Source organism: Colletotrichum fioriniae (genome assembly GCF_027942845.1).
Source record: "Colletotrichum fioriniae strain IMI 355084 chromosome Unknown scaffold_1, whole genome shotgun sequence".
NCBI lineage: Eukaryota > Fungi > Ascomycota > Sordariomycetes > Glomerellales > Glomerellaceae > Colletotrichum > Colletotrichum fioriniae.
The window spans coordinates 129,972-154,026 of NW_027076837.1; the positions used below are offsets into that span (position 1 = coordinate 129,972).

The 24,055-nt window shown below is 53.4% G+C and overlaps 7 protein-coding genes across 7 annotated transcripts; 5 read left to right on the forward strand and 2 right to left on the reverse strand.

The window, feature by feature from the left end:
- Positions 1-3,644: 3,644 nt before the first annotated feature.
- Positions 3,645-5,375, forward strand: PYK1 (Pyruvate kinase; the record flags this gene model as incomplete). The annotated part of the gene is made up of 3 exons (XM_053191825.1): positions 3,645-3,842; positions 3,929-4,146; positions 4,208-5,375. The coding sequence occupies 3 exons, from the start codon at positions 3,645-3,647 to the stop codon at positions 5,373-5,375; spliced, it is 1,584 nt and encodes a 527-aa protein (XP_053050909.1).
- Positions 5,376-5,938: 563 nt separating this feature from the next.
- N0V96_000031 (uncharacterized protein) lies at positions 5,939-7,702 on the reverse strand (the record flags this gene model as incomplete). The annotated part of the gene is made up of 3 exons (XM_053191824.1): positions 5,939-6,584; positions 6,677-7,250; positions 7,339-7,702. 3 exons carry the CDS (start codon positions 7,700-7,702, stop codon positions 5,939-5,941), a joined length of 1,584 nt encoding a protein of 527 aa, XP_053050908.1.
- A 2,572-nt stretch (positions 7,703-10,274) lies between these two features.
- N0V96_000032 (uncharacterized protein) lies at positions 10,275-11,477 on the forward strand (the record flags this gene model as incomplete). The annotated part of the gene is made up of 1 exon (XM_065755798.1): positions 10,275-11,477. The coding sequence occupies one exon, from the start codon at positions 10,275-10,277 to the stop codon at positions 11,475-11,477; it is 1,203 nt and encodes a 400-aa protein (XP_065615038.1).
- Positions 11,478-11,904: 427 nt separating this feature from the next.
- Positions 11,905-12,597, forward strand: N0V96_000033 (uncharacterized protein; the record flags this gene model as incomplete). Its single annotated transcript, XM_053191823.1, has 4 exons — positions 11,905-11,961; positions 12,030-12,054; positions 12,126-12,410; positions 12,500-12,597. The coding sequence occupies 4 exons, from the start codon at positions 11,905-11,907 to the stop codon at positions 12,595-12,597; spliced, it is 465 nt and encodes a 154-aa protein (XP_053050907.1).
- A 2,049-nt stretch (positions 12,598-14,646) lies between these two features.
- N0V96_000034 (uncharacterized protein) lies at positions 14,647-15,480 on the forward strand (the record flags this gene model as incomplete). The annotated part of the gene is made up of 2 exons (XM_053191822.1): positions 14,647-14,791; positions 14,867-15,480. The coding sequence occupies 2 exons, from the start codon at positions 14,647-14,649 to the stop codon at positions 15,478-15,480; spliced, it is 759 nt and encodes a 252-aa protein (XP_053050906.1).
- A 1,946-nt stretch (positions 15,481-17,426) lies between these two features.
- On the forward strand, positions 17,427-19,508 carry N0V96_000035 (uncharacterized protein; the record flags this gene model as incomplete). Its single annotated transcript, XM_065755799.1, has 2 exons — positions 17,427-17,435; positions 17,520-19,508. 2 exons carry the CDS (start codon positions 17,427-17,429, stop codon positions 19,506-19,508), a joined length of 1,998 nt encoding a protein of 665 aa, XP_065615039.1.
- A 283-nt stretch (positions 19,509-19,791) lies between these two features.
- On the reverse strand, positions 19,792-23,619 carry MSH6 (DNA mismatch repair protein msh6; the record flags this gene model as incomplete). Its single annotated transcript, XM_065755800.1, has 4 exons — positions 19,792-20,466; positions 20,521-22,919; positions 22,972-23,146; positions 23,206-23,619. The coding sequence occupies 4 exons, from the start codon at positions 23,617-23,619 to the stop codon at positions 19,792-19,794; spliced, it is 3,663 nt and encodes a 1,220-aa protein (XP_065615040.1).
- Between the last annotated feature and the right edge of the window lie 436 nt (positions 23,620-24,055).

Genomic DNA, 24,055 nt, shown 5'->3' on the forward strand with positions numbered 1-24,055 from the left:
CAACAGCAGGACGACTGAAGAAAAGTGGCTGGGGAGGGCACTTACAGAGCACCGCATCGAATGCGTAATGAGTCAAACGTCCAATCTTTGACCAGAGGCCCAGAGTCAGCAAGTTGAGGAGCTAGGGAGGTGTTAAGACTGCGCGAGCAAATCTCCAAGCTAGTGTAGGCAGCGAGGCGAGCCAGAAGCACTCGCCAGCAGCCCGACGGGGGGGAAAGGCTGGACCAACCATTTTGGTGCAAGTTGTTGAAAAGGTTTGTCTGATTCTCTTTCTTTTGTCGCTTTTCCTACAATCGATGATGTTCCTCTGTTCGATTGTTTCTTATCGTCGTTGTCGTCGTCGTCTCGTGGTTGTTGCAGCGTTCTCTCAAATGTCAAAGGCTGGAGTTCGAAGGTTGTTGGTCATGAGACAAGGCTCGCCTGGCGGTGGCAGGCACACTGGAGCAATTGGAGTATGATCCCTCCCCCGGCTGACTGGCTGTGCTGTCGAAGTGGACTGTGCACACCTGGATGAGCGCCTTGGGTGCCTCAGGCTTGAAGCCTCCAGCCCCGATAAGATAAGAGGCCTACCTTACCTTAGGTGCATGTCTTATCTTATCTACCCTAAGGGACCTTTTTCTGAGGAGCATCGTCGAGTGTCGTATCTTCAGTGGGAATCAAAAGTCTTGAATGTGCAAGGTCGATTAAGCTCATCTTCGCGTGGCTCCAAGTGGAGAAGCAACGATGGTATGGTATGGCTTGCTGACCACTATCCGTCTTACCTTCATTGAGGGAGCCTCAAGCCTGAGGGCGCCTTACCTGAGGTTTTTGAGTATCTTCATTCCGTCTCTCTCATGGGGCTCTTCATGGCAACATGAGTTTGCGGGTGTCACTCTTGTAGCACAACCCCTGCGATGTGATGAGGGAAATAGAAGCAAGAAGCTCGACTCGGACCCGAACCATCGAGACGATTTGAATCGCGTCACCAACAATGCGGATTAGCCGGAGCTCAGATAGACGTCTGGACTTGTGCTCCTCCGCGGCACAAGTGGAATTGTCCGACAGTGCGCCGGCGGTGGTCCACCTATCCTTGAGATGGTGAGATGGTCATTGGCCGGACGCCGGTGTTGAGAGGTTGGAGCTGCCCGGAGCTGACAGAGTCATGGACAAATGCATTGTCGCCATTTGCCATTTTCATGAGAGGTGCGAGGCACTGCCAAGGTGCAAGTGGGCCAGGGGACCTCTCCACTCCGATAGTCTGGCCTGGAGTCTCTGGAAAGAAACCCAGCGGCCTTTCCATTCATTCCAGTCTCCAAGGATGGATGCATTCACAGTCCTTGCCCATTCTCCAGCGGATGGAGGGGCATATTTCCACGGAGGGGCTCTTTGCCGTTTTTCGAGGTGACATGGATGCGTTCCATTTTCCATTTCCTGGAGGGGTCGGGCGATCGGGCTGGTTTGCCTTTTGGCAAAGGAAGCTAAGTTGGAAGCTGAGGTGGAAGCTCAGACCCGGAGCCAAAACCAAAAGAGCCAAAGGAAGTGTGTGATCCGCTACCGCCGTCACCGCCGCCTGCCGCGGCATGGGCTTCTAGTTTGTTGAGTGTTTGAGGCTTTAAAAATCGGGCAGCTCAACTCACCTCAGACTCGACTCAGCCCAAGGGAGGTTGGCCGGAGCTCCGTCGCAGAATGGAATCCGCGCCAGTGTGCAACAGACTGTCAGACAGATGCAAGCGCATGATGGGTACGAAAGGTAGCGGGAGATGGTGAAGCAAAATAAAACGAGAAAATGGCCGAGACCAGAGCCAGATATGTCGTTGGATGTTGCTGGATTCAATGGAAGCGACTGAAATGCCTCATTGTCACCCATTTTATCCGGCCATCACTCCAGGTCCTTGCATCATTCAACCCTCTTGCGCTCTCACGTTCTCTTCCTATTCACGTCGGCATTGCAGTTGCTGTTACTTTTCATTGTGTATACTGCCCAGCTCGATAGGCTCGAGCGTTGGAGAATAAATAGCACGACGTATCCGTACACGGTACGGATACTCGGTGAGTGGATCACTGCCGTCGTATCATTGCATTGCGTTGCGTTGATGGCCCCTTGGATGTTTCTGTTGTGGTTTCCAGTTGGCATCTATTTATTTTCTTGTTTACCGTCTGGTGAAACCACGCTGTTTTTCTGGGCTGGCCTGACCTCCGGACCTCACTCACCTCACTAGGCTCCCGCTCACCTCACCTCGCATCACCCTACCTTGGGGCGCCTCACCATATCCCGGGCCGTTTTGCTATGTGCTATTTGCGTGAACCTTGTTCGGCCCGTGGGCTTGTTGCTTCATTGGCCAAGCGTTTCCAGTTGGTGGATGAGCACGCCAGAGTGAGGTGGAAAAAAGTGAGGTGAGCAGGAGAGGAAGCAGGAAACCATGCAATGCTTCAATTGGGAGGTCCTGGTCAAGCCTCTCCTTAGGTATTTTCTTCCGTCGTCTCTTCTTCTTGGTTGCCGTGGCTCAACATTGGACGGGATGAGATGGCCAAAAAAAAAAGATGGATGAAAGTGGGAGGTGCCAGGCTAGTGCGAAGCCCGGGACCCTGAGGCCTGAGCTTAGGTAAGGCAGGCAAGGTAGGTGTATCCGTATGGCAGGGTACCTGTCACCGCAAGCTCCTCACATTGGTGGGGGCCCCAAACGCTACTGCCAAAGCTGCACTTGCCCACCTCAGTTCCATTGCTTCCATTTCCAATTCTGGCAGGGATTGGGGGGCTTTGGGGGAAGGTGCGTGGGTGCTTGGGTGCTTGGGTGCCCCCCTCCTGCCATCCGGCCACGGACCAAAAATGCACAGACCACTCCGTTGGATTGAGGGGCAGCTACGCTCCTCAGCACCTTCTCAGCACCTTTCTCCCCCTCACCTCACCAAACGGGGGTGGTGCCGGCCGGTGCAGGGAACAAGTTCAACGAGGGGCAAAGCGGCGGCCACCCTGACAGACTGAGAGAGAGAGAAGAAAAAAAAAAAAAAAAAGAGGGAGAAAAAAAAAGGCGCCGACACCACCGCCGACGCAGGCCACAGCGAAAGCAGCAAGCAGAAGACGGGGAGTGCGCCGCCGGGCAGCTTCACGCCTACCTACCTTAGGTTCACTTGGGTTGTTTGGGTCAGGAGCAAATTGTTTCTCGTCCTTGCCCCTCGTGTGCCTGCCTCTCTTGTCTGAGTCTCTCTCCCCGTCCCGTCTTGAGGTGGTCTTGAACAAATACCTGGCTGAGGCTGATTGATGCTCAAATACATCATCCTGTGCATAAATCCTGCATTGGCTTGACCACCCCCCAGAAAACAAGAGTCTCACTCGTCAACCTCGTCGATTTGTATGACCTTTTTTTATCGTATTTTTTTTATTAGTTATCTCTCCCCTTGGCCTTACGTACCTTGCCTGACCTTGCCTTGACCTCTCCCTCTCTGTGTCTTCTCTCTCTGCGTGTCTGCCCACCCCCACTCCCAGCAGGATTTAACAACCGCATTAGACCCCTCCTCCTCTTCTTCCATTCCTCCCTTTCGCCTCGACCATCTTTAAGTAGCACACTTCTCCTCTGCTACATACCTCTTCCATCCTACGGTGATCGACTTTTCCTCTTAACTCTCTTCATCACCCGTCCAAACACATACCTATACATCTAGACACAATGGCTGCTACCGCCAAGGACCATCTCGATGTTGGCGGCAAGATCGCATGGCTCTCCAGCCTCGACACTGCCTACCAGCCCGAGAAGAACTACCGCCGCTCTTCCATCATCTGCACCATTGGCCCCAAGACCAACTCCGTCGAGGCCATCAACGCTCTGCGCAAGGCCGGTCTGAACGTTGTTCGCATGAACTTCTCCGTAAGCTCCCCCAATCCCAACACCGACGCTAAACGTCAACCCCCACCAAAGTCTGCCTATCTTGCTAACCCCTCGCTTCTGAACAGCACGGCAGCTACGAGTACCACCAGTCCGTCATTGACAATGCCCGCGCCGCCGAGAAGGCCCAGCCCGGCCGTCAGATTGCCATTGCCCTCGATACCAAGGGTCCCGAGATCCGTACCGGAAACACAAAGAACGATGAGGATCTCCCCATCTCCGCCGGCAAGATCCTGAACTTCACTACCGACGAGCAATACGCCACTGCTTGCGACACAGACAACATGTAAGCTCTTCTCTCTCTCCCAGAAACCTTTCCATGGCATGACTAACCGTTGTTCTGATAGGTACGTTGACTACAAGAACATCACCAAGGTCATTGAGCCCGGCCGCATCATCTACGTTGACGACGGTGTCCTCGCCTTTGACGTCCTCAGCGTCAAGGATGACAAGACCGTCGAGGTCCGCGCCCGCAACAACGGCTTCATTTCCTCCAAGAAGGGTGTTAACCTGCCCAACACCGACGTCGATCTTCCTGCCCTTTCCGAGAAGGACAAGAACGATCTCAGATTCGGCGTCAAGAACAACGTCGACATGGTCTTTGCCTCCTTCATTCGCCGCGGTCAGGACATCAAGGACATCCGCGATGTTCTCGGTCCCGAGGGCAAGCACATCCAGATTATTGCCAAGATTGAGAACCGTCAAGGTCTCAACAACTTCGAGGAGATCCTCACCGAGACTGACGGTGTCATGGTCGCCCGTGGTGATCTCGGTATCGAGATTCCCGCCGCCGAGGTTTTCGCTGCCCAGAAGAAGATGATTGCCCTTTGCAACAGAGCCGGCAAGCCCGTCATCTGCGCTACCCAGATGCTCGAGTCCATGATCAAGAACCCCCGCCCTACCCGTGCCGAGATCAGTGACGTTGGTAACGCTATCACCGATGGTGCCGACTGTGTCATGTTGTCCGGCGAGACCGCCAAGGGCAGCTACCCCAACGAGGCCGTTTCCGAGATGCACGAGGCCTGCCTCAAGGCCGAGAACACCATCCCCTACGTTTCCCACTTCGAGGAGATGTGCACCCTGGTCAAGCGCCCCGTCAGCGTTGTCGAGTCATGCGCCATGGCCGCTGTCAGAGCTTCCCTCGACCTGAACGCCGGCGGCATCATCGTTCTCTCTACCTCCGGAGAGTCTGCCCGCCTTCTCTCCAAGTACCGCCCCGTCTGCCCCATCTTCATGGTCACAAGAAACGCCTCCGCATCCCGCTACGCTCACTTGTACCGTGGTGTATACCCCTTCCTGTTCCCCGAGGCTAAGCCCGACTTCAGCAAGGTGAACTGGCAAGAGGATGTCGACCGCCGCATCAAGTGGGGTGTTGAGCACGCTTTGGAGCTCAACGTTGTTAGCAAGGGCGACACTCTGGTCGTTGTCCAGGGCTGGAAGGGCGGCATGGGTAACACCAACACCCTGCGTATCGTCAAGGCTGACCCCGAGCACCTTGGCATCGGAACTTTGTAATGGATTGGATCGTGGATTAGGAATGAAAAAGAGAAGAGAGGCCCGTCGGCGAGCGGGAGATACCAAAGTACCTAGTAAACCGTGATAGACGATGGTGGACTAGACTGTCCAGCACACACGAGTATGATTTGCACACATGAATGAAGTTGACATCACCTTCCAAAGATATTCTTCAAACGCGATTTTCTGTGTCAACGTTCATCCGAAGCTGTTTGATAAATCGATCAGACGAAATCTGAGCTCTCGCAGGGAATCCATAGTGACGGACCCAGTGAGACGCAATCGAGCAGACGGGGAGATATTTAGCGGGATGAGCTCGAGGCATAACTACGATGAAGAACTATCACCCAACGAGGTCTCTCATGAGTTCTACGACCAGCAAAATGGAAGCCGAGAGGGGAGAACCAAATTCAAGGATCCATTCATGCTCCATCACCGACATACACTAAGACAATGTAATTTTTACTTGGGTTGTTTGATAATATGCATTAGGCATGTCGATGAATTCTGTATGTCCTAGAACTTGCGGCAGGGTTTCCCTAACGTGATCGATTGAAGCGCATCTACAGGTCTTTAAGCTCGAAACGCTTGCGCAAGTACTCGCCATACTTCATGATCAGCAACGGCACGGGTAACATGGCGGCAGCGATGAAACCGAGAATGCTACTCGCCCAGCCGACGCCCAAGTTCTGGTTCATCTTCAGGCCCGCGAGAGGTAGTGTCGCTCCCGCCACGGATCTCACGACGGCGTTGGCGGCGAGGGCCGAGGCGGCGTAGATGGTGAAGGCGTCGACAAGGTACATCTGCAGCGCCATGAAGATGATGAGGTTGCCGATGCCGACGATGGCCGTGCCCAGGATGGGCACGAACCAGTGGATGTGGTACTCGGCCGTCCAGCCGTAGATGAAGAGGCCCGCGGGGAGGAAGACGGCGCCGGCGGGGAGGGCGACGAGGCGGTATTCCGGCTTCATGCCTTCGCGGACGGTGCCGGATTCGTCGGCTGCGGCGTCTGCTTCCGCTGCTTTCCTTTTGACGTACTTGTCGGAGGAGAGGCTGAAGAAGACGACGCCAATCATGGAGCCGACGCCGAGGCCCATGAAGGCTAGGCCTGATGTGCCGGCGCTGAAGCCGTAGGTTCCCATGAAGACTGAGGTGATTGAGGTGAACATGAGGTAGAGGTAGCCGTAGACTACGGCGATGTAGAGCCCGCTGTCGGCGCATGTTAGTTCACGGTAGGGGTAAAAAACAAGATTTGGCTCAACGTGGTGAAGCATATGACGAGGGCAAGGAGGGTAACGTACAAGATCTGGGTGATTGGGGAAAAGGCAATCATTTTGATAGGGCGGATGATGCCCCTCTTGAAGTAGTCGATCGAAGAAAGTCCAATATCGAGTTTCGACCGTAGCAGAGGGTTCCCCGTCTCTTTCTGAAGGTGCTTCACCTTCCTGTCAAGGATGATGGGCGCGTACGTCTCCCTCGAAAAGATGAGCATGACGATACTCAGAACCCCGCTCACTATAACAATGAGCCAAAAGACCCATCGCCAGCCCGCAGCATCGGCAAGGAACCCTCCCGCCACGGGGCCGATGATGGGACCCAACAGGGGACCGATACTAAACGCCGCCATGGCCGCGCCGCGCTTCTCCTGGCGGATCATGTCGGAAATGGAACCAGCGCCGTTGGTGATGGGCGCGGAACCGAAGACGCCGGCGAAGAGGCGGAAGACGATGAGTGCGTTGAGGGTAGGCGCGAGGGCGGCGCCGACGTTGAAGCAGATGAAGAAGAGGTTGCAGACGTGGTAGACGATTGTGCGGCCGTAGATTTCGCTCAGGGGCGCGCAGAGAAGGGGTCCGGCTGCGAAGCCTAGAACGTAAACTGCGCTTTGGTGTTAGCATGTTTTGTTTCTCTCCAATTGATCTAAACGGTGAGATGGTACAAAAGAGAGGCAGAGGTGCGTTCTTACCGGAGACGACAAAGGCAGCTAGATAGGGGCTGTTATTGTGAAACTCCCGCATGAGGTCCGGCACGCCGGGGGCAAAGATGGAAGACGCGAGTGGTGTGACGAATGTCATGGCACTGATCAGGCTACAGTTGAGGACCTTGAGCCAACTCGGCCAGTTGTACGGGTTCGCCGGGTCGTCGGGACCATCCCACCAGACAATGTTGTCGTCTTCGGAGCTCTCACCGCCGTCGCCATCCTTCTCTGCCGTACCACCAACCCCCTTTTCCACGTCCTCGCGCGCCATAGACTTGCGAGATCTCGTCCGGGCCAGCGCTAGTGACTGCTTCCTCTTCTCCTCGCCGCGTTCGTCGAGAACGTAGCCCATGCTGGAGGGTATGTCGGCATCGTGGCCCTCTGCTAGGGCCTCTGCCGTTTTCTCTTCCCTCGTGGGTTCGCGTTCCAGTCGGCAGAGGCCTTTTGTCTCCTTGTCATCATGGGATATGCTGCTCGTTGTTGCTCCCCCCGCCGCGGAGTGACGCGGCTCTTTTGTTGCTAATGTCATTGGAGCTTTGAGAGTATACTGCCTTGATGTTAGCTCTGATGGCGACTTATACTGCGTCCATGTGTAGCCAACGAGCTGCCAGGAGCTACGAAGGTTATGAAAGCGAAAGCTGGGCACTCCGGAACACTACCCGGTGGCTTGGCGTTTGAATATTTGGTGTTTGTGTTCATATGCTCTACGAATCATGGGATGATGCGCCTCGTTGATCTTTGCGTAAGAAGGGGAACAGACTAACAGAAACTACCTTTAATGTCTAGGAAGGCCTAGATTCGCAATCTCTCGTGAGAACCAATGCGGGGATACTTTTTCCTCGGGCAAGCTAGTCTGCTAGCGAAAGGAGCTTCTAATGAGTTGTTTTAAGTGAACAGCTGGGTAGTATATGCGATTAAGATGAAGATGATGTTGTGCTATCAAGTGTACGGTAAGAAGAATTGGTATACAGGTCAACAGACTGGGTATCCGCCAAAGATACACTCAACAAAAGAAGAGACAAAGAACAAACGACTTCTGAGGCACAAAAGTCATGGACCCCCGCGCCTCTTAAACAAACAGCCATATGGTAATCATGTTGCCGTCCACTGACCATCGCAACGGGGATTTGACTCGACCGGGTCAGACCACACTCCACACCACCCTCAACATGGGTAAACGCAGCCGAATACCTCAATTGGGGTGCGTTTCCCCCCTCTCTGGGGAAAATCAACATGGGAACGGGGAAGAAGAGAGATGGAATTTGTCAATTCCGACCCGAACCCCGTTCAAAGGGAATAGGGTTAGATTCGAAGCATTGTTGGCGGCTCGTTTGGAGGGGGAAAATGGGGTAAGGAACTAAGAAATTGCTGTAAGTTACATGGGTGTTGCAGCTCCCGTTGGAGCAAGCCCATTTCACGCTAGACCAATGGCTTCATGGTACGGACGCCCAACCATCGGAGGGGATCGACCACCCGAGCCGTCACGGCGGTGTTCGTCTCCTTAAGCTTAGATGCGGTGCCAATACGCTTGGCGAGATCTCTGCGGCCTCCCTTTCGATTACCTGCTTCTGACCATCCTCTTTTCTACTCGCAAGACGTAAGGAGAGGGAGAAATTCCGCCGCCGTGTCCGGGTTGCTTCGCTATTCTTTGACTGAGCCGCAACATAATGTCAGCTCAGACTGGACACCCCTGCACCAGCCGACGAATGACTGTCCTCGGGTGAAAACGGCGCAGCAGACTCATAGATATTATCTGCTTTCAATATTGCATGCAAGCAGTGAGCCTGCATGCGCAGTAGGTGCGGTATATTGGCCATGACTCCCCTACAGCATGGTGCGACCGTGGCCAGATGCATCACCGGAGCATGACCGATTAAGCTCCCGGGCGGTGCACGGAGCCGCGATCCACTCGGCGCCGAAGAAGCGGGTCAACCAACGATGCGAGACCGGACACGGACAGCTCTAGAACTGTGTAGAGGATGTTGTCTTGGACTGAACCCCGTGGAAATTGTTTCAATGTACATCGGAAACCTGTGGTGATGACTAGATCTCGTGTGTTCCGTCTTCCGTGGGCTTGTTTTGCTTCAAAAGGAATAAGACGCCAAAACCTCAAATGAGAGGCAGGAGCGCGCAAGGAAGGAAATGAGATGGAAAATTAATGTGAACGTGAAGCGGCAAGAAGGTTGAAAGTGAATACACCTGGAGATGAATACACACTCCAGGCCTCAGTGAATCTTACCCTCACCTGAGGGGAAGAAAAATATCTACTCGTCTTCACCACCCACCATGACTGAGGTGCACATCAACAACCACACAACACGAAATATTCCACCTTATTCTTGACTCATTCAGTTTTCTTCACTTGAAGAGAAAGATAACGTCAATCAGAAAGACAAAAGTAGGAACAGATACTCGGGACTGTCAACCTAGCCCGGCAGCATCGCAGCCATACCAGCAGAAAGAGTGAGTTTTGCAAACAAAATCCTCGAAAGCCAGCACCTCAACCACTTTGATTACTCAGGCCGCTCTGGCGTTGAGAGATTGGATGCTTATGTGCCACAGTGACGAAGCCACAATCAGCACTGACGAGAAACATCTCGACCCCTCTGCCCTATCCCTTTCCCGCGGCCATACCTCCGAAGGCAGCCCGGACGTTGATGGAAAAGCCCAAGTCGGGATGGCCAGCCGGATCAACACGCAAGAACCTTCCGGCCTGGGATCGCTCGATCGATATCGTCTATCATAAATACCGACGTGGCCAAGCGTTGCCCGACAAAGCCATTGACTTTGAGAATTCGGTCGCATTGTTCTTCGCAGATCATCAGCGAACGCAACAGCAGGAGCCGACTTCTCCATATCTCAGACTTCCCGCAGTCGCACGCTTCCAGATATGTGAACATCTTATTGCCGAACACAAATCGGGCATGCCAATCAGCCTCAACGACGGTCGGTTCGTGAGAGAGGTCTGGACTGACGATGAGTACACTTCGCTCGCTGCCGCCATGGGACCTCTGCAGCCGTACCTCGACGTATCTTTCGCTCTGCGCGCGGATATGCTGGTTACATTTCTTATGGGAGAGCGCTTCCACATCACCCTGTCGCCTTTCGTCGGACCCTATCTGAACCCATTGGCAACACTTTGGTGCGATAAATACGGCCACTTCATGCAACAGGCCATCGTCGAGCTCGATCTGACGCGATTGGGTTTCGGGCCAGGCAAGGAAGCCTGCAAGTTGCGCGCAGGAACTGTCAATATGGACAATCTCATCGGAGCTTTCGTAAGTGGCCAGTTAAGGCGGAAGAACTACTCGACGCTCAAGAGCCTTGTGCTACTCTGCCGGAGATTCTGGGGTGAACGCCCTTCCGACCATCTGCCCCCAGGTTCCAGGCCTGCTGCCGACCAGAATGACCAAGGAACGTCGACAGAGCCGCAGCAAGTGTCTGGATCCAAGCGGTCGAGCTGCGGAGCTGACTTCTCATACTGCCCTGATGAGTTCCTGAGAATCTGCGAGCCATTCGTACGCCTAGATGGCTTGGTCGACTCGATGCGCCTCTCCGGCTTTAGCAACGGCTATACACATTCTCTGCTGCGCCGTATCATTCCCGTTCCTGAGAGAAGCGAGGATGTAAAGCACCATACGTACCGAGTGGCACCTTCTTCAGTATGGCCGCGCATTCCCGGCCAAAAATCGTGGGTCGACAAAGGACACGGTAAATTCCAGCTAGATGATCATTCCCGACAGTACCTGCGCGGCCTCTGTCTTCCAGAGGGAGCAGTCATGCTTACACGACCATACGAGAACCTATCTACTGGACGTATGTCGGTTGGATATGCGTCCAGGAGCATCGAAGAAACCTCAGAGGACGGCGACGTACGTGGACGTCCGGACAGCAGAACGCAACTGATCGGAAGGGCATCTCAAGAATCGGTAGCCATAGATGAGGCGACTCTCGAACACAGAATGCAAGTCTTAGTTCAAAGAATGCGACGGAGCTTGTCGAAGAGAGAGGTTGATGCTGGCTCGCAGGCTTCCGCGACATCTGAATGGGCAATGTCGGGTTGGTCGTCTAGGGAATCAGAAGGGAGCTGGCTGGAGGATGGATCGATATCCAGAGCGACTATTTGAGAGAAGATGTCTATGTGACTGTCGCAAAACGGTGACATTTCGGCGGATAAGAGCGTCCAATCGAAGACTGGGAGGAGAGGAGAAATGAATGCAAACGAGATTTGGCTTAATGTCGTCGCCGAAGCTGGGCGAGAGAAGTTCGATGGAGTTATCACTTTGTGTTTTGACGTCAGTGCAAGGTACCGTTGTACTTTACATAGACGTAGGTACGTATCCGTCCTCTGCTGCGGAAATGTGGAGAGACCAAAAAAAAAAAAAAAAAAAGATCGAAAAAAAGAACCCCGCGATGCCTGGCTGCCCAGCGGTGCTCTGTTCGTCACTGCTGCCCCACCAACATCTTGAAAGCTTCCTCGTTCAACCCCTCCACGATCGTACACTTACCTCTCTCACAAACCCTGAGCACGGCCAACCCGAAAAGCCCATCAGCATGTCTGCGCAAGTTCCCACCAACTTCAACGCCCAAGAGGCTGACAACCTCGAGGATGTGAGCTCAATCCCCCCTCCTCTCTTCGTGTCGCGAACGAAATGCGCTGACTCCTTCCTTGCGTCCAGATCGAGAAGCAATTCGCTGTCAAGGGTACGCACGCTGCCACTGCCACATCCGAGCCTATTCAAGATCGCGAGCTAACAACAAGCACCTTTCTGCAGTCGTCCAGCACATGGAAACCTACTGGAAGATCCTCGAGAAGGTCAAGGGCTCCACGCTGCGCCTGACCAAGATTGATGACGAGATCTACGAGCACCTGAAGACCGACTTCCCCGAGTTCGACCCCGCCGCGACCATCAATGAGGATGAGATGAAGAGCAAGGCCGGCAAGGAACGGTGGCGCAAGTTCATGATGGCCTACGAGAAGAAGGTCGACGATTACAACTTTGGCACCATGGTCCGCGCCAGCCCCAAGTTCGAGTACGGCCAGAACGAGGTTATTTTCGGTCAGTGGCCCTTTTCCAACCCTGTTCTGAACCTCGCCAAAAACGTGTTTGGAGATTATGGCCTGCTGATCTGCTAACCTGTACCACAGCGCCCCGTATGCAGTTCTACGCCATCGAGATTGCGAGAAACCGCAACGGTCTGAACGACTGGATCTACGAGAAGGCTCAGGCCGCCAAGTCTAGCTAAAGGAAAGACTTATTCGACGATGAACGTCATCTTGAGAAATGACGCTAACCAGCGATTGACTTGCGATACCACCTGTGTTACGTCATCTCGACCAGAAAGCGCTTCGCCCGAGTTGACAGGCTATGGGCATGAACATCAAGCTACGAATGGTGTCTTGATTTTGGACGTAGGGTCTCATTGAATTGTGATGCCACGGTCTCGACCTCGTGGTCGTATGATGCGTATAGCACTTGAGGTCTAGATATTGCTCTCACTCTACCATCCTCGGATGTGGTTCATGAGAATGCGACATCGTGGGTTTCAATCATGTTGGTAACTTCAGTGTGGTACATACTTGCAACTGAGCAATATGCCAGGCAACTAGAATCGAGATAATCTTACGAGCCCCTTCATGAAAAGACTATATACACGCTGTAGACACTGCTGCTAAAGTTCGTGATAATCTGGAAGACCTGTTCAAGAAGTCCCGCAGAGAACATGCTTAAAGCTACACAAAAGAAGGCAGCGGTATTTCCGCCAGCCATGGGAGGGGTATGCTGCCATTCATAGAGCCGGCAAAGACATAGCTATAGTAGTAGCCATTGGTTCGTGTATATCGAGGTTATTTTATGGCGATTAACTTGGATTCGCCCAAGGTGAGGTTGAGGGACCGCCTTAGAGAAATGGTCCAAGTCTAAGCGGATGTCGATAGGATGGCCATGCCCGTGAGGTGACCCGGAGAACTGCATAGACGATGGATGGTCCGATGTTGGAGAGCTCGCTATCAGTGATGCTGTGCTCCGTAAGCTGCAAGGACCAATAGATCTTGTAACTAGCTGATGTTCGGCGAGCTGGGCCTGGCTCAGCAAGGGTGGTGAATCTTGATGGAGGGAAGGCGAAGCCAGATGCTGGGACAGAAAAACATCATTTAGCTTGACTGTTGTGAAGATTTGATGATCCGAGAGTTGATGGTCACAAGTCCGTTTGACTCAACAATGAAATTTGAAGGCGGAAGCGGCTCAGGGAGGACCTTGTGATCTATCATTTCCTCAGAAGATGGGTGTAAATGCAGATGTTCCATCTACAGCTCATAGAATACACATCACATTGACACGTGACGAGGGAAAGAGAGAGAAAAAAACGAATAGTAGTATTTCTTCTAGATGATATTTAGACGGATGAAATACGAGCGAGTCTAATTCTCCTTCCAGGTGGTTCCTTCTTATAATAAGCCATGGTAGTGGTTGCGTACGTTATGGTTGTATTCAGTTACCTTAATGAAGTAAGTCTGTTGAACATAACACAGACAATTGATGAGGTAGGCCATGGTTGAGATGCCCCACGCAGGGTAAATAGATGCCGTCAAAGTACGTGCAGTAAGCTGCAAGACTGTGATGTGGCTAGCAAATTCTATGCTATGAATCGCCAAATTGTCCATCCATCGTCTGTCTGTCTACCTTAGGCAAGGCATGTTAAGTTGAGGCTCGGCTTGGGAGCTGCGTATTCCCTCTTCTATAATTTGGGTACCTGACTTATTCACTTCGCATCTTGTCAAGTGAAACATCCAAGAGGGAAGGTGCTCTCGAGTTTTGTGCTAGCTTGCGCCTTCTACCTTATCTGAATTACTGCGGGCTTTTCTCCTTTCGCTTTTCGCCTTGCACCCAAACCATACCGCCTTCGCGATATTATTGTCGAGGAAGGAGTGGAATTTGATTCTTTTCTTCACCTCTTCGGCTCCTTCACACAATTTTACCTCTCGAAGGATTGGAATCCCATCCTCCTCCTCACATCTTTACCTTTACCTGTGGCTGGGTTTACGTCACGTCTTCTAGCAACGGAGGCATGCTGCAGAAGATTGGTCGACTGCTTTGAGGGAGAAATATTCTTAGCTTCGTGGCAACACTTTGAGCTGCTTCAGAAGCTGAACCCAGACGCATCGAAGGTTGCATTCACAGCGCCATCAGCTTCACTTTCGCATTGCCTCTGGGCTGCCACTCGCCTTCCCTACGAATAAGGTATACGACGGATGACCCGTCTCAGGCAAGCAGCATTCGCATCTTAACAGCAACCATGGGCCAACTCACTTCCCAGCCCCGTGACGGCGCTTCGCCGTCTCACGATACAGTTCTCAGCCCTTCGCAGGGTACAGACGGCCCCGATCAAGGAATCCCCGTTATCACCCGTATTCGCACCGAGGGCGGTAAGACAGCTACAGGTAAGTCTAAGTTTTTGCCTTCGCCTTAATGTCCAAAGCCCTTCCTTTGGTATTGTTTCTAACGATGCATTATAGTGACCATCACCCTGCAAGAGACAGCGTTGACGTCGGCCTTGGCCTCTACCTTCACTACCTCCTCACTGTTGCCAGTGATGACAACTATGATGACTTCCATGCGGCCTTCGCTAACCACCTCCACGCTCTCGTCTGCCGAACAGAACACGCGACTGCCCAAGTCGACCGGCTCACCTGACCAGGAACCCCATGTCAGTCTTTCCAGGAACACATTGATTATCATCATTTCTGTTGCTGTTGGCAGCGTGCTCTTCTTTCTGTTCCTCATCGGCATGATTCACGCTTACGTGCGCCGAAGACATGCGATCAAGGAAGATGCTAAGAAGGAGGCTGCTGCTGCTGCTGGCATTCAGGAACGTGAGCAGGATCAGTCTTCTCACCGGCATTTCAATGAGAATGCCTACAGCATGGCCATGTCTCAACCAGCGCCACGCGCGCGCTCGGAGCCGGATCTGTACCAGCAACTTCACCCGTCGCACGAGGTAGCCAACACCAGTTTCCATACCCTGCCCGCCGCCTACCCCGCGTACGAGCTACATCCAGCACGGGTTATCGCTGAGCTTCCTGCCGAGCCACATGGCAGCGGTCTTCCGCATTACGGTTATCGAGGATAACCCAGATGGAGGGTTTTGGTTGGGAAAGTTTCGGTAGCTTATCGTGGTAAGCATTGGGCTTAGGTTGGAGAACAGAAGCTCTGGATTCACTTGCATCGTCAAGTTGGAGACATATGATTGGCTGGACGGAGGGTCATGTAAGTAAGTCTCTTCTCCAAACATAATAATGTTTGGTGGTCATGGTGGTTTCGGAGAAGAGCTAGGTACCCGCATGTTGCCGTCCTTCGGCTTTCTTTTTGCGGAATGGAATGCGATTTTGTCTTTCACATCTTTCACGTTTGGATTATCGTATGTAGGAATTTCCATACTTGGAAGGCGTGTTAGGTACGTACAAGGAGAGGAAAGACGGTCACACCGGCAGACGTTGATGGGTCTGGGGCCGCGACACCACGACTCAGGGCTTGACGGGAATTGCACGGTTTTGAGCATCAGGTCGCTGCGGCCCAGTACCCACCCCCTCCCTCTTCAACTCTCGCTCGCAGTAACGTTCCGGCATGGCCCGTACGGGACGACACTGTCATCAAAGTATGGCCGTTACCAATACCGTGGTAATGTAGAGCCAGGGTCGTCGAGCCGGGCACGGGGAGATTGTCGTTGGTTCATGTCTGCTCTTGTTTTGTGGCCGCCTTCCTACGTACATCTCATATGGCAGACTCCGTAAGCAACTGACGGCCGGGTCTGTACATTGACTCTATCCAGTTTGACCGAACCTGGAAGCAGTCTTCATCATGGTGAGGATGGAAAAAGTAGCCGATAACCGATCCATCTTCCTACATGACGCTGCTGGAGACTATGTACTCCGTACTGTCTGGGGTATTTCCCCGGGAATAGAGCGGAAAAGAATATTGATATACTTCATTAGTATGTATGCCACACCCCAGATGGACAGGGAAGCCTGAACGGGGTAAGTCCAAGATCAGACGGGGTGTGCCAGAAAACCGGACAACTTGGCAACGCCATAACGAGATGAGACCAGAAGACAAAATGACGGTTTCCATTTCCAAAAGGGCGGTCCAGCAGCTGACCAGTTGAACCTATCAACGATATGCTCACAGTACTATAGGGAATGCCTTCATTTTCTTCAACTCAAAGTGGAGTCTGCGTCTTGGCCGCATTTGAAAGCTGGGGTTTCTCCAGCATGGCTTGAACGTCGATGAAGCCTTCTCGACAGGCATGAAGACGCTAATCGAGCTAGGCCCGTACAACGCGGCAGTCATGCCCCACGCCCCCTTGAGCCCTCACGAATCATGATTCTGTTGATGATCTGCAGCCGTTTTTGCGCTCGTGCCTGCGGCTGTGCCCCCGATTGTAATGTGATACTTAGTTGGACAGCTCGCTTAGCTTGGGGCATTCAACTCTTGTCCAAGTGACATTTTTTTTTATTTACTTTGAGCTCTGCCTCTTACTCAACCTTCCCTGAGGCGGGCTGTTATGAGGAAAGTCGAATAGACAGCGGGGGTCAGTTTGAGCCTACAACAACCAACAGCGAGGGCATCGCGGCCTTCTTCCCGTTTCTCAGCCAGCCGCTGCCCGAGCCATCGTGCCGTATGGCGTCGCGTCACATCGCATCCAGACTTCCGTCTTCGTTCCGACTCTGACCGCTACCTGCCTTAGCTCCCACTTCTCATCAGGTACCTTGGGGTGAGTAGACTCTCGGCTGACCGGGGGCATAGCCGCTACCGACGTGACTGGGTGGGATCCATCCGCCGTTATTCCCGTTCACATTCCCGACCCTGGGACGGCCCTTCTTAGTCTCATATTGCCGTTTCTCGTGTGGGTGGAGGTTCACTAACACAAATTATTATATCCTGCAGTCCCCTCGTTCTCTCGACGCCGGCTTCGTTGTGAATCACTCACTCACTCACTCACTCACTCACCTCCGCTGCTCCACGCATCTCCATATGGATCGTGTTCCCACCTCGTCGAACATCAAGTTGGAAACGGTCATGGAGCTTGTGCCGATTCACACTCTCTATCTTCAGCCTGCAAATACCTTTTGAGGCTCCAGACATCATCGATATTACCGTCTAACAAAGTAGTTTTCGACTATGACGAACAAAATGCTAGACATCGAAAAGGCGCCTCAGGGTTCTGAGGGAAGCAACACTTCGTCAAGTGCCAACGAGGCTTCTCAACCGCCAAAACCTGACGTCCGTGTCGACGCCAACAGCACAATCATTTTCAGATACTTGGCTTTCGATACAGTCCTGCCTGCGCCGGCCGACATCCCTTTCCAAGCATCGGCCGAGTCGCCGCCAGAACCAGCACCCCCGAACCTGTCACGCTATACCTCACCTCTGCAATGGCCTCAACCCCGGAAATACCTCATGCTAGCCCTGTCGTGCGTCGCCACCTTTCTGACCGCATACACGGCCGGCTCGTATTCACCACCGTCTTACATCATGGCCGATGATCTTGGCACCTCTCAGCTACTCGTCTTGACCGGTATCACGACCTTTTGCATCGGCTTTGCCCTCTCACCGATGGTGCTGGCGCCCCTGTCGGAGATATATGGCCGATATCCAGTGTTTGTCATCTCTGGCGTTGTATATGTCATCTTCCAAGCCGTCTGCTCTGTTGCGCCGAACCTAACGGCAATGCTCATCGCCCGGTTCCTAGTCGGTGTCGGCGGCTCCGTCTTCAGCTCGGTCATTGGAGGCGTCATTGCGGATCTCTGGGCAAAGGAGCAGAGAAACACCCCCATGGCCCTCTTCAGCGGCGCCGTGCTGGCGGGAACGGGAGCTGGCCCTCTGGTGGCTTCACTCATGGTCAAGAGAATGGGATCTCCGGATGGAACGCTAGCATGGAAGTGGATCTTCTGGCACCAAGTCATCGTCGACACTGTTCTTGTCATTGCACTCGCTGTTCTGTTCAAGGAAAGCCGGGGCTCCGTCATTCTATCAAGGAAAGCCGAAGCTCTGAATGCGTGGTATGAGGAAAGGGAGAAGGCAGGATTCTACGGCGTGTGGCTGGAGGATACGACGATTAGTAGCGACGGCACCGACACGGCTTCAGATTCAGGAGGTGATACGCAGGTGTGCTCCTGTTGCGGTCTCGAAAAGACATCTGCGACCTGTCAGTCGAGTCGTCGATATTCTGCCCAGCTCAAACCCCAACGGTTGCGTTGGCTGGTCAAGGAGGACGAAGAGCGGGCATCGATCACCACGCTGATCTCGATGTCGGTGTCCCGGCCATTCCACCTTCTCTTCACAGAGCCCGTGGTCTTCTTCTTCTCGATATGGTGCGCCTTTGCCTGGGCCGTCCTCTACTGCACGTTCGGAAGCATCCCTCTGGCCATGTCACGCAGGCGCAATTGGGACATTGAGCAGTCGGGCTACTTCTTCTCCGCCATGATCGTCGGCTCCGTGGTCGCGACCATCGTCGGTGTCCTCCAGGACAGGCTCCTCCAGCTACCCCAGTGGCGAGCTGATACCCCCATCGATGAACCCTCCCGCTTCTGGCTCTTCATGCGGCGACGTTTCCCCGCCGAGGCGCCCGAGTCGCGCCTGTACTTCACCTGCATCACAGCCACCTTCCTCCCCGCAGGACTCTTCATCTTCGGCTTCACGGCCAAACAGGAGTTCCATTGGATCGCGCCCGCCTTTGGCATCGGGCTCGCGACGTGGGGCATCTACTCGGTGTACCTGGCCACGTTCAACTACTTTGCCGACATTTACCACAAGTACGCGTCCTCGGCGCTCGCTGCGCAATCGTGTTGTCGAAATATACTCGGGGGCGTCTTCCCGCTCGTCACGGGGGCGTTATTTCGGAATCTGGGGGAGGAGCGCGCGGGCTCGCTGCTGGGTGGGATTGCCACGGGCTTGACGTTGATCCCGTGGGCGCTCGTCTTCTTTGGTGAACGGATCCGGGCCAAGAGCCGGTTCGCTATCGTGAGTTTGGATACCCTTGTACTCTTTTGCAGTGTTTGCCAGCTAACCCATACAGACTTTGGAGGCCTCATGATAATCAGCCTAAATAGATGGGTGTATTTTGGTTATCTAAATCAAAGGGTTGTTAGTAGTACCTAGTCTTGCTGTATAAAAAGGATACATAATGAAGACCACATAAAGTCATTACATAAATACTCAAAGCACACGAGGCTGATATTTTCTATGCGTTCGTGAAGTTGAAGCAAATCAACTTCGAGAAACGAGGTATGAGCAAATATTTTTGTGATTGAGCAACTGTCTTTCCCTCTTAAAGAGCCCGATATAACTCCTTGAAACGCTCAGCCCATAACACAACGGGAATACCTTCTATCCGTACTATACACTTCAGTCATGAACACCTTTAGAGCCGGCGCAGAAGCCTCTACAGCGCCTCAATAGTTTTCAGCAACACCTCAACACCCCTCTTCTCCAATTCATCGCCGCCCTTGAGCAAAGACGACACGTCGCTCAGTATACCAAGCGGGATGTAGCAACCTGACTTGGCCTTTTCTAAGCTTTCCTTAAGCCTGCTGGTGTGCTCCCATTCTTTGGCTGCAACCTCTGCACGCTCGATGACACGGCTGGAGATACCGCACATGGCGGCACAGTGCATTCCGAAGCTGCCCTCGGCAATTCCGTCTTCGAGCTTGTAGAGGAACGTGACGCGCCTCTCCTCTTCGTCCACGTGAATCTGCATGCGGCGTGGGCGAATCTCGGTATGGTTTTCGAACTCGGTCGCCAGGGAGTGGTAGTGTGTCGCAAAGAAGCCGACACAACCCACGTGTGTAGCAATGTGGTGCAAGACAGCCTGTGCAACTGCAACTCCGTCATAGGAACTGGTACCACGTCCGAGTTCATCCAGAATTACCAGAGAGCGCGGCGTGGCCTCTGCCAGAATCTTCTTCGTCTCAGACAGCTCCACGAAGAACGTTGACTGAGAGGCAAAAATGTTGTCATTAGCACCAAGTCTTGACATGATTCGGTCAACAGGAGTAAGTCGAGCGGATGTAGCCGGAACATGGCATCCAATTTGGGCCATGATAACGGCAATACAGGACTGCTCAGGTTAGCTGAGGTTCTAAGTAGGAGGCTTTGGTATAATATGACGTACCATTCTCAGAACGGTTGATTTGCCCGCAGCATTGGCACCAGTCAATAGGTTGATGTTTGGTGAATCACCGCCGAGTTCAATATCGTTGGGGATGAAATCGGCCACTGCATTCAACATGCATGGATGACGAAGCTCAGAAAATTCGACAACACTGCGTTCCTGGTCGACGAACTCCGGGCGGCAGCTAGGTTCGCCCAGAGAAGACGAGGCCTTGGCGAGACTGATGAGGCAGTCAAGTTGTGAGATGATTCTGATTGACTGCGACCAGGTTTCGTAGTCGGCATCGAAGCGATGGAAGAACCGGGCGGCCACCTCCTTGACGATCTGTGAATGAGTTTCTTCCGCTTCTTGTAACTCCCGAACCAAATCCGTGAGCTCGTCAAAGTAGTATCTTTTGACACTTGCAGTCGCGGACATCTGGCGCCAGTCTCTCGGCACCTTGACGGCCTTGGGTGCCTCGATTTGGTAGACCTCCTTGCCAATATCGGTGAACTTGAGCGTCTTGCACTTCAGCTCAGATTTCTTGCCCATGAGGAGAGTCTGCAGCTCTTCCTTGATGGCTTCGATCCGATCTTGGCTATTGTCAAAATCTTCCTCGATACCACGTTCAGGAATGAGGAGTTTGTCTTCCTTCGCCTTCTTTCGATCAAACGCAGTTTTCCAGTAAGTCAAAGGCTCACTGAGTTTCGGCATGGAAGCCAGCAGGCGTTCAACCAAGCCATTGCCGACACCAACCTCTCCCAACAGCTCCATGGTGTACTCGATCTGTTCGAAGCCTTCGAGCACGCGCACAAAGTCCTCCGGTTTGCAGGAAGCCGCGTGGATTCTGGAGATGAGGCGTTCCAGGTCGGGCATTCTCGTCATTTGGGACGTAAACTTCTCTCGCATACCCCTGTCGGAGTTGAGCATATCTACGGCATCCAAGCGTTCATTAATGCGCTTGATGTCGCAAAGGGGGTGGCACACCCATTGACGAAACAGCCGCTTGCCGAATGGAGTGACGCAGCGGTTCAGAAGTGTGAATAAGGTGCCATCCTGCCCACCGTTCACTGTGTTGGAGAAAATCTCCAGGTTGATCAAGGTCTGGCCGTCGAGGATAAGGGTTCCGTTGCGGCGGATGGGAGTGTACCAATCGAAGCTGCCCTGCGACAGGAGGTCGCCCTCTAGTTTCAGAACCCTCAGGTACTGGACCAAAGCACCCAGGGCAGACATAAGCAAGTCCTTGTCCTTGGATTTGATCAGAGTTTCGGGCCAGACTCCCTCACCGCCATCTTCCTTGCCGAAGTAGTTGCTGTTTTCGAGTTCACGACGAGTGGTCTCCGCGTCCCAGAATTCGCTGCCGGATTTGAGGTAGTTCCAAATAGTCATGGGGGACGTGTTATTCTTAAGGATGCGGAGAGCTTTGGTCGAGATTCGAGACTTCTCCAGAATCAGTTCTCTCGGGCTTGTCTGAGCAACAAACGTCTCGAACTTGGTAAGATCGGTATCATCTTCAAATTCAGTGACGGAGAATTGTCCCGTCGCGCAATCAACGAACGTGATGCCAAAGGCAGGGTTGCCATCCACTGTGGACTCCTTGATGGAGGCGCAGTATGTGGCCAGGTCGTCCTGCAACATGCTTCCATCGACGAGAGTACCACCAGTCAAGATGCAAGCCAGCTCTCGGCGGATGATCTTGTCGGCCTTCTTACTCTTGGCCGAAGTGTCGCCTCTCTCTCGCATTTCTTTCCCAAGCGCAGACTCCATCTGATCAACTCTGGCAACCTTGTAGCCCTTGGCGACGAACTGGTTCACCCACATGTCGAGCGAGCTCTCTGGAACACCGACCATGCGCATATTGACACGATCGGTCAGCTTGAGATCAAAGAGCTGGTGACCAATGGTAGCATCGTTTTCGTAAAGCTCGTAGAACTTGCCCTTCTTGAAGAAAACGACGGTGTCCCACAGCTTCTGCTTGATCTCCCAGTATTGCTTCTCGAAAGGGGAGAAGTTGTTCCAAGCACCGGGCGGGATGTACACCGACGACGGATCGTAGTCAGGGTCACCTCGAGGCTTTTTGTTGATATCTACAATGTTGGCGAGCCAGGGGTAACGGTCCTCCGGCTCTCTGGTATGCGCCTTCTCTTTGGTCTTGAGAGTACGACGAGCTTGTTGGGTGGGAACGGCGCGGGTAGTAGCAGACGCAACATTGTCAGGGTCGTAACGCCACTGCTGAGCGGTCGAAGGAATCGGGACATCCAACATGGCCTCGTCGTCTACTTCTTCGAACTCTTCTTCCTTGACGGGAGACGAAACGTGAGACTTCTTTCGGGACGCTGCCTTGGTTGGTGCGGGGCGTTTCCGCTTCTTGGATTGCGAGCCTTCGTCCGACTCGTCACTAACGACGAAGTCAATCATATCTAGTTTGGTCTGTTAGGCCCTGGTCTGTTGAGCAGTCACAAGACTACCTACCATCATCGTCATCGGGCATGTCATTGCTTGCAGCGTCCTCCTCATAGTCATCGCCATCATCCACAATGGCTGCCGGGGTCCGTGTACGGCGGCGTGTGCCTGCGGTTCGGAGTCGAACGAATGGGTCATCATCCTCATCGTCGGAGGCTTCGGCGTAGTTGACAGGCTTTCTGGACTAGATGGGGCATGTGAGTACAGTGCCTATCGAGCTCAAGGGGGATATCGGTGAAGTACCTTGCGGGTTGGGCTTGAAGACGGTAAAGGTAGCTTGGCAGTGGTCTGTGGAGTCATATGCTCAGCTAAAGTAGATGGTGATGGCAAGGAGTCATCCGCTACCTTGACTGTCGAGACACTCAAGTTCTCCTGGGAGCTTGCGGGCTCAATAGCATCGCTGCTGGGCACGGGAGTCAGGCTGGACGATTTCGGAGCCTGGGGAAGTGTGTTCGTTCGTTTCGACTCTCTCAAGCAAGGAGACGAGTCGGGGGCTTTAGCCGTGGGCTTCGGGGTTGGTGTTGAGCGAGAGACACTGGTGGATTTGGAGAAGAACTGAACAATGGTCTTTTGGGTTCCGGCCGAAGACGACGGCTGGCGCTTGAGGGTTGGCGTCTTGGCCGGCGTACGGGCGGATGAGGAGGATCTCTCTCCCATGATGCCGACTGTTAGTGGTACGTGATTCTGCGGCAGGCCAGCGGAAAGAAGAGGGTGAAATGGGCGAAATAGAACGAGAGTGGTGAAGCTCGTAGGCTTCCAAGGGACAGGCTAACAGGATACGGTTGGTGGTTGGAAAGAGCTTTCAGCAGTAGGCAGATGTGCCGATGTGCTGGGAGAGAGAATCAAGGAATGTCGGTACGGCTCAACGCGAAAGGCGACCCGCGTTGCCTGGTAGTATTGAGCTTGATGGGTGTTGAAACTGATCCCAATCAGGACGGAAGCTGGGGACAAGTGCCGGGATGACGCGCCAGAAGTTAAATAGAGACTCGAGAAAGTCGCGCTCTGAACGCGTCTGGAGTGGCGGGGCCCGCGTTCTACGTTTAATTGAACGACCGGGGGAGGCGGCAGGGATCACTGGTGGGGGTCATCCTGT